The sequence below is a fragment of the Gobius niger genome (assembly GCF_951799975.1).
Source record: "Gobius niger genome assembly, chromosome: 1".
Lineage (NCBI taxonomy): Eukaryota > Metazoa > Chordata > Actinopteri > Gobiiformes > Gobiidae > Gobius > Gobius niger.
Window position 1 is genome coordinate 51,671,872 of NC_136852.1, and position 14,278 is coordinate 51,686,149.

Here is a 14,278-nt window from a genome sequence, read left to right on the forward strand (position 1 = left end):
AACACATTTCTCAGCTCAAACAGACGTTGACATTTATTAGTGCCTGAGAGCTGTGTTCAAGCAACAGGCGGTATAGGTGATGGCTAAGCAACAGCCACAGCCCTGCTTAGAGAGAGTGTCCGGAAAATGTGTGCGATGATGTTTTGCATACCTGTATGTATGAGTGCATGAACGACTTCTGATTTTTGTAAGACTTCTTTGTCAAAAATAGTCGAAGTTGAGTCGACTAGTCATGTGGTGATGTCATCATTTTAACAGGAATAACGCCTCATTTTGCCCGCTTATTTTCTGAGTTAAAATCACAGACCGTTAAAAGAATAGGCTCCTCCTCACTCCTCCCTGTTTGCCACAATGACTACGTTCGAGGGGGGAAATCATGGCAGATTTACAGACTCCTCCTACCCTGCTGTGACAGAGCATGTTCCTAAAAAGGGATCATCACTGTAGACTCGGCCCTCACGGGGCGCGTAGTTCAATCGTAGCCGCACCCGCGCCATTAGCTCTAATGATAACGGTCTGTCAATCAAAGTCCGACCCTCATTAATATACAAGATTTGTAAATGCTCCTTATGATAACCAGCCTGGTTTCTTTAATTGTAACCCAGGAGGAATATCTAGCTGTAGAAAGTTTAGGAAAATTAGAAACCAGGCTTTAAAGTTGTTTTTAACGTGTCTATCTATCTATATCTATCTATATCTATCTATCTATATATATATATATATAGATCACACTGTATGTTGTAAAATGGCTGTGTTATCCAGTGGTGGATACCGTCCAAACAAAAAAAACAAAAAAAACGTTCTTTCTTTTTTTCTTTTTTTCTTTAGTTTTTATTTTAGTAGCCATTACATGACTGATATAATAGCTTACCAAAACAGAAATGCATTGCCAGTTCTATTTATGTATTTAATATTTCAGTAGACGTATTTAAGTATATATCATTTTAGACATCATGAGACTGAGCAATGACACTGAACACTATTCATAACAAATCTTGGTAGCCCTTAACTTTACTGCATTTCGTGCTCAATATGGCAACATTAAGTAGTCACAGAAACAGGACACACAGCTTTCATTCTACTTTTTATCTGAGTAGTAATTTACCAGGAACCATGCCAAGTATTTTCTTACTAAAATGAGAACAGGGCTTGAAAATGCATTATCCCTTGCCACTTATCATGCTACTTCCATTTACCATTTCAACACCGCCATGTGAATACCACCACTTATGGAGTAAATGAAGCAGCTATACAAGTAAATTCCCTTTCCTTGTTGTGCACAGTCGGCTGAACCAAAACCTCCTATACATATTTACGTTTTCTGATTTATTTGGTTGAAGTGATCACTCTCATCTTATGCTCAGGTACACTTGAGTAAGTAGCATATAAATATAAATAGAGAAACTGCAGCTACTGCTGATGTGGCGTGTGTTGTACAAGGTGACACTCATTCTGTATTTCATCATGTTAGCTGAACAGAGAGGCTTAATGAGGCCTTCACAATTCAATTCACCACAACCAAATTGATAAAGTAATGGCTCATATCATGGAAACAGAATACAGCTTTGAACAGTTTGTAATATTCACGTCAAACGGGGCTGAACGTCTTTAAACGCAGCACATATCAAATCGGCGTAAGGCTGCTAAACGCAACAGGAAATCCGTCTGACACTTTCCAAGACACATTGGGAGTGTGACTGCAGCTCGGCCCTCTCGATTTGTTCCATTTGACCGTGCAGAGCTGGGTGCGGGATCTCCCATTATCACCTCAATTAGAACGTGCCACAAGCTAATTGTACTATTCCACAGAACAACAAGGCTAAAATAGGCTGAGTCACATTCTCAGTCAGCCACACAAACAAATGCGACTTGCTCGCTCTATCTACAGCAACATACCCTATTGTGTTTCTGTGTTTTCTCATAGCCTTTGTGCTCCTCCAATGAGATATATCTGACCTCTGCATTTGACCCATCACTCAACCAGTGCCTCAGGGCAGCCTGTCGATGGCTAGGCCTGAGACTTTTGTGTACTGTGTATCAAGGTTGTGAACAGTCTGCCTCCTGATAAAAACAGATATGTGCAATTGAAAAAAAACAAAAACGTATTTTTTTCTTTGTGTAAAAGTTTTTTTATTAACAGAGCTATTTTAGTGCCATCAAAATATAAAGGCGTGTCCTTGGACAAATCCTCACAATTTAAGTTTCACAAGTATCATCTGTGGAGTATATCAAAAGTCCCAAACGTTTTTTTTTTTTCATAAATTCAAAGCGGAGACTGTTTTGGTAAATTAACTGTTTGTTTTTTTATGCCAGACTCACAGACTGAACCATTTGGGCCGACTCAATGACATTGTCTTGTAACTCTGTCAATAAAAAATAATAAAAGTACTAACAGAGTACAAAGTCATTTTTTTTTAATTCAATATTTAAAGGTGCATTATGCAACTTTTTATGCAGAAAAAAGATTTTATAGTGACCCAGTCGCTGTATCAGTAGTCAGAATGGCGCCTGTACTTTACAACCCCCCAGGATCAATTGTTTTGTAGGTTTTCTGGTGAGAGAAAAGTGAAAACCTTCCAAACAATTGATCCTGGAGCGTCCAAGAGACCACTGTGATGGATAGTAAAGGCTGACCACTCATACAGCAACTGGGTCACTAGAAAATCAAATGCACACAAACATCAACTTTCTTTTCCACAAAAAAAGTTGCATTTTGTACCTTTAAAGCCACCTTCCACCTTTCCACTGGCACCATTAAAAAAGTCTGCTTAGGGCACCATAATGGCTTGCATGGATGGATGGATGGATGGATGGATGGATGGATGGATGGATGGATGGAAGATTGTTCATACTAGTTCAACTCTACTACTTCTGCACATTTCAGTTTCATAGATATTCATGTTAAGTGATGACTGTCATAATAAATGAGAATGATAAGTTTGATTACGTGAAAAGTCTTCAAAATGCTGTCCACACCAGGAAAAAGTCATGTCAAAGGCATGGCCAACTCCCATCGCTATTACAACTGCGACTACAGTGCTACTTTCTCTGTGACTCAGAAAATATTTGGCAACAGTCGTCCTGTTTTATAATTCAAGTACTGAAGGTCTGTTGTGTTGAAGACCGAATCCCTTCTGTTTGTTCTCCGAAATGATCTTTTAATAATTCAGTGCGAATCAAGGCGAGTATGACCCAAGCGGAATTTTAAATGGACACTCCTGAAACACTGTTTAACTCTGGGTCGGAGGTGAAGGAGAGGAAAATATGAACCAATTTACCGCAGAGCTATTTCGGCGAGTGTGTAACCTTTATACTGCTGACACACTGCTGGACACTGTATTCCCAATGTGCTCTGGTCTCTGCCAACTCATGGCGCCAGCTCTACCTATTACAGCCAAGGGCTTTGTGTACAATATTTACTCAACATTTCAGTGCATTAACTGATGTGTTTCGCTATTGTACTACGAACACATTTAATGACAGGTGTTTATTGACCAACCTCAACACCTGTTCAGAACACATTGGAATAGTCCAAAACATGTAAAGAAAACAAAATCCTCATAAAAGTCACAGTGGCACAAAAATTTCATGATTAGCATTTTATATTTGACTGCAGAAATAGGAATATTTATCGACTGTTTCACTGCTTGTGGTGGTCGGGCCAATAGGTAACTTCACCGCTCTGTTTGTTGTGATCTATAAACGCCATTGATTTCAGGCCTGGTTCTGTATTAGAGCCCCAGACAAGTCCATAAATCCTGGGCCTGACAAATGTAGCCACTGTGGGTCGTGCTGGACAAATAAATCTATGTTGCATTTCTGAACCTGTCTGAGGATTTGAATGTGCCAGGGCTTTGTCCAAATGCGAAGGGGAACAGGATCTCAGGCTGCAACAGCGTGGAGCCTGTATTTAAATCCGTAAAGTCGAGAAGTTAAGGTCAGGTATGAAAAATACCAATGCTTGCTTTGATTGTTTGAAAAATTTTGAATTTATTTTGAATTACATGGGGAGGCCAATAATGGGCCTTGGGGGAAGCTGATTCATTTAAGTGTGGATTATTTTTAGAGCACGCGCTAATGGACCGCCTTTAGCTTTGATTACAGCACGCATTCACTGTGGCATTGTTTCAATAAGCTTTTGCGATGTCAAATGTTGAAGCGTTGCATTGATTTCTCACCAAGATCCTGCATTGGTGATGGGAGAGTGTGACCCCCACCATCCTAAAAATAGCTATGACTGCCGTTTTTTGCATCTACTAAACAATTTGCTGTGAAAAACATCCATATGGACCGGATTGAGACTTGACTTTATTGGTGTGTGATAAATACCGCATTTTCTGGACTATAAGACGCACTAGCCAAAATATGCGTAATGAAGAAGAAAAAAACCTATATAAGTCGCTCCGGAGTATAAGACGCACCAGTGAAAAAAGGCCTAATGAAGAAAACGGGCTGAATAGGCATACAGTATGCTAACGTAACATAAACATTTCAGATGACTATGGCATAACATACCAAGCTCTCGATATGGTAAGTTTATTTTCTGCCAGAAGTTGGCTTAAAAGAGTGAAAATGTGTGCTTCCCAATACTCCCTTCCCTCTCGGCGAGGCCACGCCCCCTTGTATGTCGCAATGCCGTCTGTATCTATCCTGCCATCTTGGAATATGCCCCGTGCTATCAGGGTAGAAGAAATTCATTGATAAAAAAGTTCAGTATGGTCATTAAGAATGTTCATGTAGTCCGCTGATCTCATGCTTAAAGCACATAGCATTGCTGAACCTGGACCTGACCAACAGCAGCAACCCCAGATCGGAACAGTTTGGTCGGGCAGAAAGGGCAACACAGTGGCACAGGTCCAGGCTTCGATGTCTGTGCTGGACGGGGCCTTACTGGGTGGAGTTTGCGTGTTCTCCCTGTTATCGTCTGGCCTGTTTCCCTTACCACTAAAAACATGAACAACACTGGTTATGGGGACAGATTTTTTTTTTTTTTTTTCCTCCTTGCCATAGATCATTTCCAAATCTAAATCTGGGCACATTATCTTAACCATTGTGATAAGGACAGGAGCCTTGGCAGAGGTCTATACTCTTCGAGTGCCACTGGTTTTATCTCTTTTTTTACAGTCACGTACATGAATAGGGATTTTTTATCTCTTTTTTTACAGTCACGTACATGAATAGGGATTTTTCACAGCTGTCTCCTTCAGAAATCCACCTACCACTTTTTGCACAGCATTACAAATCCCTGTTTCTTCAACCTGGGTATTTTTGAATGAATACCAGGGCTTTGTCGACACACAAAACAAAACACAAACTGCTTGCTCTGGGGCTGGCGCGGTCCCCAACAGCCCATAGCTCATCTTTAAATCACATTCTGCTATATACTGGGCACACACAAGCACCACGTGGGAGGACGAAATCCAAGCATAGCGGCATGTAGGTGCATAGTAAGGCAACAAACAACAATACAAGGCCCCTCTGAGCTGACTGTAATCAGCCGCCGTGCCGTAGGATTTCTGCTGGTTATTTAAAGCCGTGGCCAGTGCTGTACTTATTTATCATGTGCTATGTTGCTGTGCCAGTCCTTTAAAATGTGTTCCCCGCTCCATAACTCTTCACCCGTGGAAATAGTCCAACTTTTTATTTGCCCGGATCACAGGCGCTCTCGTAAATTTTCTCCTTTCTTCAGCCAGGACCTCTAATTATGACGCTCTAATAGCTTTTATCATATTGTATCTGCAGGGTATTATTGGGATGATGAAAAAGCTGAGCGAACTCAGGGCCAAAACGACAACCGTGGAACGCCTGTGAAGGTCATCGCTGCTGGAGGAACTGTTTCTGACAATGAGAGTTCAGGATATATGGATTTTCCTTTGGGGCGTCGGTGGCACAGTTGGTAGAGCGGGTCGTCTCATGATCGGAAGGTCAGAGGTTCAAATCCCAGTTCCTGATGATGTCCTTGGGTAATTTACTTCACCCACCTTGCCTCCAGTGTTTGCGTAGAATGGTGTAAATTTGATTTCGATGTCTTAACTTTTAAGACTAGTAAGAAATAGCTGCACTTTTATAAAAGACAGCACAAATCTATACCCAGCCAATACTCTTTTGTTCATAAACTCTGAATAGAAGCAGGCCTCTCTTGAATTGTATCGCACATTGATTTGTTCTTTTGAAGGTACGGGCTCCTGGTAATCACACATGGCCATTTTGTTTACCGCTTCTGCCGTTGTTGAATGTAGATTGCGTTATCTTCCCTGTGCAACTTTGAAAACCGATGCATCATATCTATAGGCTGTACAAAACTTGAGCTGCACAGGCTACCCCTATGGGCAATATAAAAAGGTGATTGTGATCTATAACCTTGGCACAGTTTGAGAGAAGATTCAATGTTAAACACAGCGGAAAAAATACCGCTCTTGAAAGGCAGAATCCGAGTTGGAATGACTCTGCACTTTTTAATTCAGTGTCAAATGCGTCGACCTGTTTACTCGAAGGGTCACTGCCTCCAATGCACCCCATCCCTCTCCACAGACCAGACTGTGGTCCACAAAATGCTCTTCCTGTCTCCACACACTAAGTCAGTCAATCATTTTTCTGTGTTGTTAACTGTGCTGATAAGAATGCATTTGCAAAAACAGAGTAGCGCCTTTAAGGGACCAATCAGGCATTTTGACAAGAGCGAGAAGAAGCTTCTGAAGATAAAAGCGAAACGTCCTCAACTAAATCAACCCAGTCCAGTCGGCGATATTTAAATCTCCACTAATAGCAGACTGTATTTTAATTACTTTACTTAATTTGCAGTGTTAACGTGCATTCTCTTCTGCTCACCGTTTTCTTCTAGTTTCATAAATTTGATAAGAGCATCACACTTTGATTGTACAAATTGTCCCAGCTATAATTACCGGACAAATTAAATATTAATCCGAAATTAGTCTGGCATGTGTTTTCTCTGCTCTGTTCGGGTTTATTAGCAGGAAGATATTAAACTGTAACTTGTAAATGTAAAAATAGATTGATGCCATTTTAAAAGTAAGATGTTCTTGTATACGCTACCACAGTAACTTTTCGTACCATCCCTGCATGTACAGTATGCAAAGTATCTGAGCATGTGCGGGTTCAGTTTTGACACTACTTGAATTGAGGAATGACATGGACATATTGAACAGTGGCAATTTAGTCACAAGGCTAGCACAGAAACATACAATCCCTATAATAACCTCTAGAGCCACCATTTCTCTGAACACACACACGCCTTGGAGGGCGATGGATGGAAGATGCTCCTGACCTGTATTACAGCATTATTTACTCGGAGCTAGAAAATAGAAAACCTCAGGCTACAACAGCAAGCTATGGTTTTATTTATATGATTATCCTGAAAGAGCAGCAGGAAAGGCAGTGGAAAGGCAAAGGGAAGCTTTATAAGAGAGTCAAGTTTTACCAAAGTTATTTAATTTTCATTTAATTCATTATTAGTTTATTTTAGGCATCAGCACAAATAATAGATTAAAGATTAACAACAGTACATAAGTTAACAAAATGAACAATTCTGACAAAAGGAGTGGGAAGAAGACAACGGACTCAGTGCATGACTTGAACTCAAAACAACATTGCCCAAGAAGTTACTTCATGTTTTCGATCCAGCACCCCAAAACAAAAGCACCATCTTATTCATTAGTTCAGCAGTTCATTAGTTCAACTCTTTTAACTTTTAACGGACAAAGCACTTCAAATGTGCGCATTTGATTTAATTATATTCTTGTAATGTTGCAAGAACCTGCTGAACTAATCAATCAGATGAACTGTGTGCTCTTATTTTAGCATGCTGGATTGAAACAGGAAGTAACTTCTTGGGCAGCGTTGTTATGATTCGAAGTTATGCACAGAGTCAATTTATTTAATCCCATCCCCAATTCTCAATTTGTAATTGACATTTTGAGCTTCACACGAAAATGTATACAGATGTTATATCATGGTGATGTTACTACATGTAACAAATAGTTTGTACATTGTAACAACAGTTATACCAGCAACTGTAAAGAGAATGAACAAAACTAACAATGGTAAAGACAGGACGTATCAACAATGGTGAGGAAACGACAGGCACGTGTTAACACTATGAGACAGAGTACAACAGTAAATTAAATTCAAATTAAAGACCCTCCTCTATATATTTTGACCAGACTCTATGTTTATATAACAGTTTGAATGTATGAATAGTTTCACATTCCTTGAGTTGTATATCCAGTTTGTTCCAAAGTTTTACTCTGTGTACAGGCACACAAAAAAACTTTTCCGAGTGGATTGAGCTTTCGGCAATGAAAAATCTCCATATCCTCTCAAATTCTAGGCTAAATTGTCAAAATGGTGAAAAAAGAAGATGCAACATAATGCTATGTCAAAAGTGTTATGTAATCTGTGGTAATTTTTGGATCACTTGAGTTGACACCCATAGTATTCCTCCTTTCTCTCCCATCCCTCCTCCGCACTCCCCCCGTTCTTTAGATCCCGATCTGCGGCAGACAATCCAGGCTCTCTCTGTCTCCTCACTCACAGACAGCGGATTACTCTGCCATCTTTCACTTCCTTTCTCTGCCATGACTGATTTATGTGGCGAGCCCTAAGTCAGGAGGAGCTAGGTACAGACGCCACCAGTTTTCCTTATTATAATCCGTGTGGAGAAAGTGGATCGCTCAGCAGTAACCCGGCGGAGCAGCTCTCATCTATCCTCCCAACCGACATAGACAGCAATTTGTGCAGCTGACTGTTTAGGAGAGCAACTTTGTTTCCAGTGATGACAGCCGCAGCCTTTGTGAGCGCAAACCAAGAAAGATGTGATAATCTAGTCGCAATGATGCTGGAAGAGCAGAGTGCAGTGGAAAAGATACAGCAGGAGGCTATGGAGTAGACCTTTGAGAGCTGTATCTAAAGACTGCATTATCATGAGGATTTCCCACAAATTTGAGCATAGAGACTAAATAGATGCAAACCGTACTCTGCAGTTCTTTCACCAGTGATAATCAAAGGACCAAACACACCCTAAGTTGCTGCTTAAAATCTAATTTCTCTGTGTTTTTTCTTTCAGTGGAGCTTAAGTTCAACCTGGACCAGTATGTGAACAAGCGTTACCCAGGTTTGGTGAAGATTGTGAGGAACAGCAAACGTGAGGGGCTGATACGAGCCAGGATCCACGGCTGGAACGCTGCCACCGCTGCTGTCGTTGGCTTCTTCGATGCCCACGTCGAGTTCAACACCGGCTGGTAAGAAAATATCACGGGTGGAAAGCCTTGCCATTTTCAAACCATGTTAGCCTTTTAAATTGAAAGCTGTGGTCCAAATTCATTCCTAACTTCCTTAAGTCTTAATTCTTCATATCAGTGCAGTACATTGCTGACACTACCTGGTGGCCTCTTTTTTTCCTCAATGTCCGTAAACACAACACTAGAAAGGAGGTTTTCCCTGTCACGATAGCGTCACAAAGTGGGGGTGTAATTCAACCACACACTAGGGATGTGGCCTAAAATCTATATCACGATATAAAAAAGAAATATCACGATAACAATATATTTGATGATATAATTGACAATGGACAAATTACTTCAAAATCCCAGCCTTACATTTTTTTTTTGTTAACGGCATACTAATTTCCTCGCAAATATGATCTCCTCAACCAGTTTACATCCTTCATTTAATGTTACTTTATAAGCACCTGCCCCCGTGTTCTGCAATCACTTTTCATGCTGCTCTGATGGAACTGAGTGTAACATAAATTATATCATGTCCACAACGATATAAAAAATGACAACGATATCAAAAAAATTCTATATCACAATAACGAGTTGCGATACGATATGATCCACCCCTACCACACACAGCCACAAAATTTACACAACATATTCCTGGAACCAGTCACTAACAAACAACGATTAGTTTCAAGTTGCTTCTCAGAAAAAAACTAATTTCTTTTATCAAACGTGTTCACTTCAAGTGCGAACACGCCCTGAGGAGCCTGTGAGACCGACAACCTGCCTCACCGATAAAGCAACACACAGAGAGCGGGACATGCCAAAGGATAGAAACATACTATTGTCCTTGTTCTGATTCAAAGTTATTGCGTTTGTCACAGTCAAATATGCAGCAGCGTCTTGGACTGGTGGTCACAGTGTTATGCCTCGGGAGAATCTTATAAAGCCTTGTCATGTATAATGCAGTGTGGGCCGCCTTCAGCATTTTGATGGAGGCAGCGCAGTCCTGCAGAGTGACCCTTATTATTACCAATGATGTATCTTTAATAAGCTCCCCCCTCTGTGTCCTATTAAATAAACAGCAAAGCCGGTTATGGAAAAGATGTCTCACAGACCGAAAGACACCAAATAAAAGAGCGTTATTAAAAAAGAGAAACCAAAATGTTGAAACTGCGTTGCTATTTTACTCGAGGGCTCGGTTCTTATTTTGTGATATGGAATTACTTGTGGGAGTCTCAGCCCAATGTCTGCCTGCTGCTTAAGTTTACCAGCAAACAAGTCACTCAGATTGGGGTAATTGGCAGCTAATTTGTGGTTGTCATCCTGTCAGTGTGTGGAGATGGAGAGCAGAGGGAGCAGCCTGAAGGCACGAGAGGCAGTGAGTGGAGGTGGAGGGGAATCAGAGGAAATTTTGGGGTGGGGTGGGGGAGCATATACGCTTTCTATAAGAATATTGTGTGCATTTAACGATGTTTGGAATTGAATGTGAACTGAACTGGTGATGTGTGGTGGTTTCACTTGTATTATTTCTTCTGTTCAGAACAAAAACAATATTGTACCCTCTATACCAGGGGTGGGCAGTTCATTTTCATAAGGGGCCACATGAGGAGCCTGAATTGAGTCGGAGGGCCGCACCAACAATAACTCAAACTTATATCGGGATATAAGTATAATATATCGGGAGTGTATCGCCGGGGTCCATAAACAAAAGCTCCAAAATAAAAATAAAATGTTTTGATTGGGAAAATACATTGAGGACTTTTTTTCAATAAATCTATAATGATGAGTCTGGCAGGACTGTAGCCTCATTAAAACGGCTTACACTTTACAAGCCTGTGTCACAAGTCTCTGCTACATTGTAGTCAATATTCATTCACTCCGCACTACGTGGTAGTAAGCTACTATTGTAGCCACAGCTGCCCAGGGGCAGACTGTCCATTTCCCACTTGTCTACAATGTGTTGTTTATATCCTTATATCTTATTATGCCAGTGCCCTTTGTTGGACACCTGTGGAATTCTTTACTTTTAATCTTATTTACTCTGCCCCCTAGTGGCTGGAGTGAGCATTCTGGTAATAAAAAAAAAAATCATAACTCCGCACAGGAATGAGCTTGACATGCTTATGATTTTATGTCCTACAAGTTATGGGCCGGACTGAATCATCTCGCGGGCCGGATGTGGCCCGCGGGCCGTACTTTGCCCAGGTCTGCTCTATACTCAAGGCAAATGTGTGTTACAATACAAAGGAATCAAAGAAAGCTTGAGAAATGTGTGGTCAATGTAGCAGGAGTATGTAACTCACAGGTGAACAGACTCCAAAGTGAATCTGCTGTCTGCGTGACGAAGAGTAAGGAGGCGGCGAGTGCAGAACACGGCTGAGGTGAGCGGGTTATGCGGGAGCAGCGAAGGCACATCTATTTTTGAGGCTGAGCAGATGGAGAACAGATCTCACTGGGGTATCAATTATCATGGCTAATGCACAGAGAGGTGATGATACAGGAATCCTCCTCGGTGCAGCAGGTCTGTCTGCCCAGTGCAGGCTCAAGGTGTGTCGTCTGCAGAGAGCCAGTAATGGAGATGTATTAAACTGGTAACAAGGTTTAGATATTCACGACAGGACAAGTTCAGTCAACACCTGTAAATTGGGGAGAGTGATTGCCTCAATTACTAAAGCGGGATGAATGCAGCTCATATTATAAATCAAGCTCAAGGACCTTTAATTATGTAAATTATTATTAATTCACGCACCAGTAATGTCTATTCTCCGTGCATGCTGTAAGCTCCTGTAGAGATGACTTGTTTTCTGCGGGTTTGCAGGCTCCTATTTATCCGGAAAATACTGTTGTTACTAATGAGTGGGAATTCTTTGTAAGCACTATTTGAGATATCAAACGTGCCCTGGACCTGGACGTGCCCAGGTCCCGGTACAAACAGTGGGGCGATCGCTCCTTCAGGGTTGTAGTGACTAAACTGTGGAACAGCCTGCCCCTCTGTCTGCATGTTCTCACAGATCTGTCCCTCTTTAAGTCTAGATTAAAGACACATCTTTTCAAACTAGCTTTTAAGACTTAGATTGCACTTATTTATATCTAGTATTAAATGATTTTTTAAAGTTGTTTTATCTTTCTGTGAAGCACTTTGGTCATCCTTGTGTTGTTGTAAGGTGCTATATAAATAAACTTTGATTGATTGATATGCCCCTGCCACCTTACAGATACTTGCTTTTCAATGTGACTTTTGTTGTTATGGTGGCCATTTTGAATACCGAAGTAGAATTATGCAGTACCACAACATGTAACAATAGCTCTATTAAGGATGAAAATGAAAGACAATTGATTGACAGTGACATTTTTATTTACTCGTGATCATTGCTCAGAGATGCACGTTTATGTGAAGAAAACAGTGTTTAAGCCGCTCAAGACTTTAGCATGCTACCAGTTAGCATTTAGCCACACATGTGGCTCACATGTGTGGCATTATTGTGTTGGTTGAAGCTAAATGTTAACCGGTAGCATAACGTCTTGAGCAGCTTAAACACTGGCTCAGACTGACACTGTTGACATGACAAACTGTAAAAATTAGAGAGAAAGGTTTTCTGTTTCCTCTTTAATGTGTTAATTTGTGTCTGAGGAGTGAAGCAGATCTTTAGTAAATCCTGCTGTACCTGTAGCTGCTACATCTGTGCCACATTTGCTGGTTATATCACATAAACGTGCGTCTCTGGGGCTGTGTTTTAACTGTTATCTTCTTGAGCAATGATTATGAGTACATAAAAATGCAATCAATCAATTGTCTTTCATCCTTTTCATCCTGAGTAGAGATATTGTGACATGTTGTAGTACTGCATAATTCTATTTCGGTATGCAAAATGGCTGCCGGAACAATGCGTGATTACATTGGAAACGCATGTATACAGTGTATACCGGTAAATGACCTTCTTGAAACTATTTATGAGCTTGACTTAAAGTGAGTCAAGCTTGAGAACAAGTGAGGTTTCAAGGCAACGAGTTTCAGGACAGGTAGTATGTTCAATAATTGGGAAGCATAAAAGGCAAATGAGGCACCACTATCCATACTTTGGAGAGTGGAGACTCGATTCGAGCTAGCCGATCTGTTAATGTGTTTATTTTTAACATATGTTTTCCATCCTTGCTATTTAGAAAAAAAAGAATGAATACGTATTTGCTGTCAGAGAGTATTATGAGCATTTATCCTCTGCCTCTTTTGTCATTAATACCTAGGCTATTCTAGTGTAATTTACTTTTTTTCCCCCACACTCTCCAAAGATGTCGATTTACCACATAGCTTTGCTTATTGTGATGAAGGTGGCGACATATTCCTTTATACATCCCCGTTTTATTCAAATAGATTCACTCCAGCTCTGTGCCCCGCTGTATCTATTTGTTACAGTGGAAGAGGCCTGCTATTTATCACAATATGATTATTCGGTGTGGCACGTACGGTGATAAGTGAGATGGATGGTGCCCGCGGACTTTGCGGGGAATGACCTTGCACACTGTGAGCCATAGAGACAATGCTGCCGCCTCGAGCCGCTCTGTGCTGTGATTCTCGAGCAAGCGTCCGCTCGACATTCATGGCACAAAAGTATTGCTGGACAGCATTAGCGTTAAAGCAAGCATAATTGTATCACACTGTCCAGCGCACTCGACAGCTGCTGCCTATACCCTCGCAGCATGCCACTTCATGGTGAGTTGAGAAGTCGGCTCCGTGGGCCAGAGGAGTGATACGATCAGATTTGCATTTGCTGTTATGCTAATGTTCAGGATATGAAATTGTTGCCGAGCATTTAGCCTGGGTTACATCAGCTAAATGTTCGCGATATGTCAGAGTTGGGTAAGGCAACAAAACACATGATAAAAGATATTGCTATTTTAAAATGCCTATAATTAATCATGCAGTTGGGTTCATGCAGTTATACATGCAATATGACATTTCTGGTAGTTAACAGTACTCTTTGTTACTGTCTGTAGCCTGGGTAGATGATTGAGCACTGGCAATCCAATGGAGTAAATCA

At 41.0% G+C, this 14,278-nt stretch overlaps 1 protein-coding gene across 1 annotated transcript in view; it reads left to right on the forward strand.

Moving 5' to 3' along the window:
* The window catches only part of galnt9 (polypeptide N-acetylgalactosaminyltransferase 9), a 119,474-nt gene that overhangs the window by 40,228 nt on the left and 64,968 nt on the right, over positions 1-14,278 (forward strand). The window contains exon 4 of the mRNA XM_079567852.1: positions 9,083-9,257. Coding sequence (XP_079423978.1) covers positions 9,083-9,257 — 175 coding nt within the window. The remainder of the gene's footprint in view (positions 1-9,082; positions 9,258-14,278) is intronic.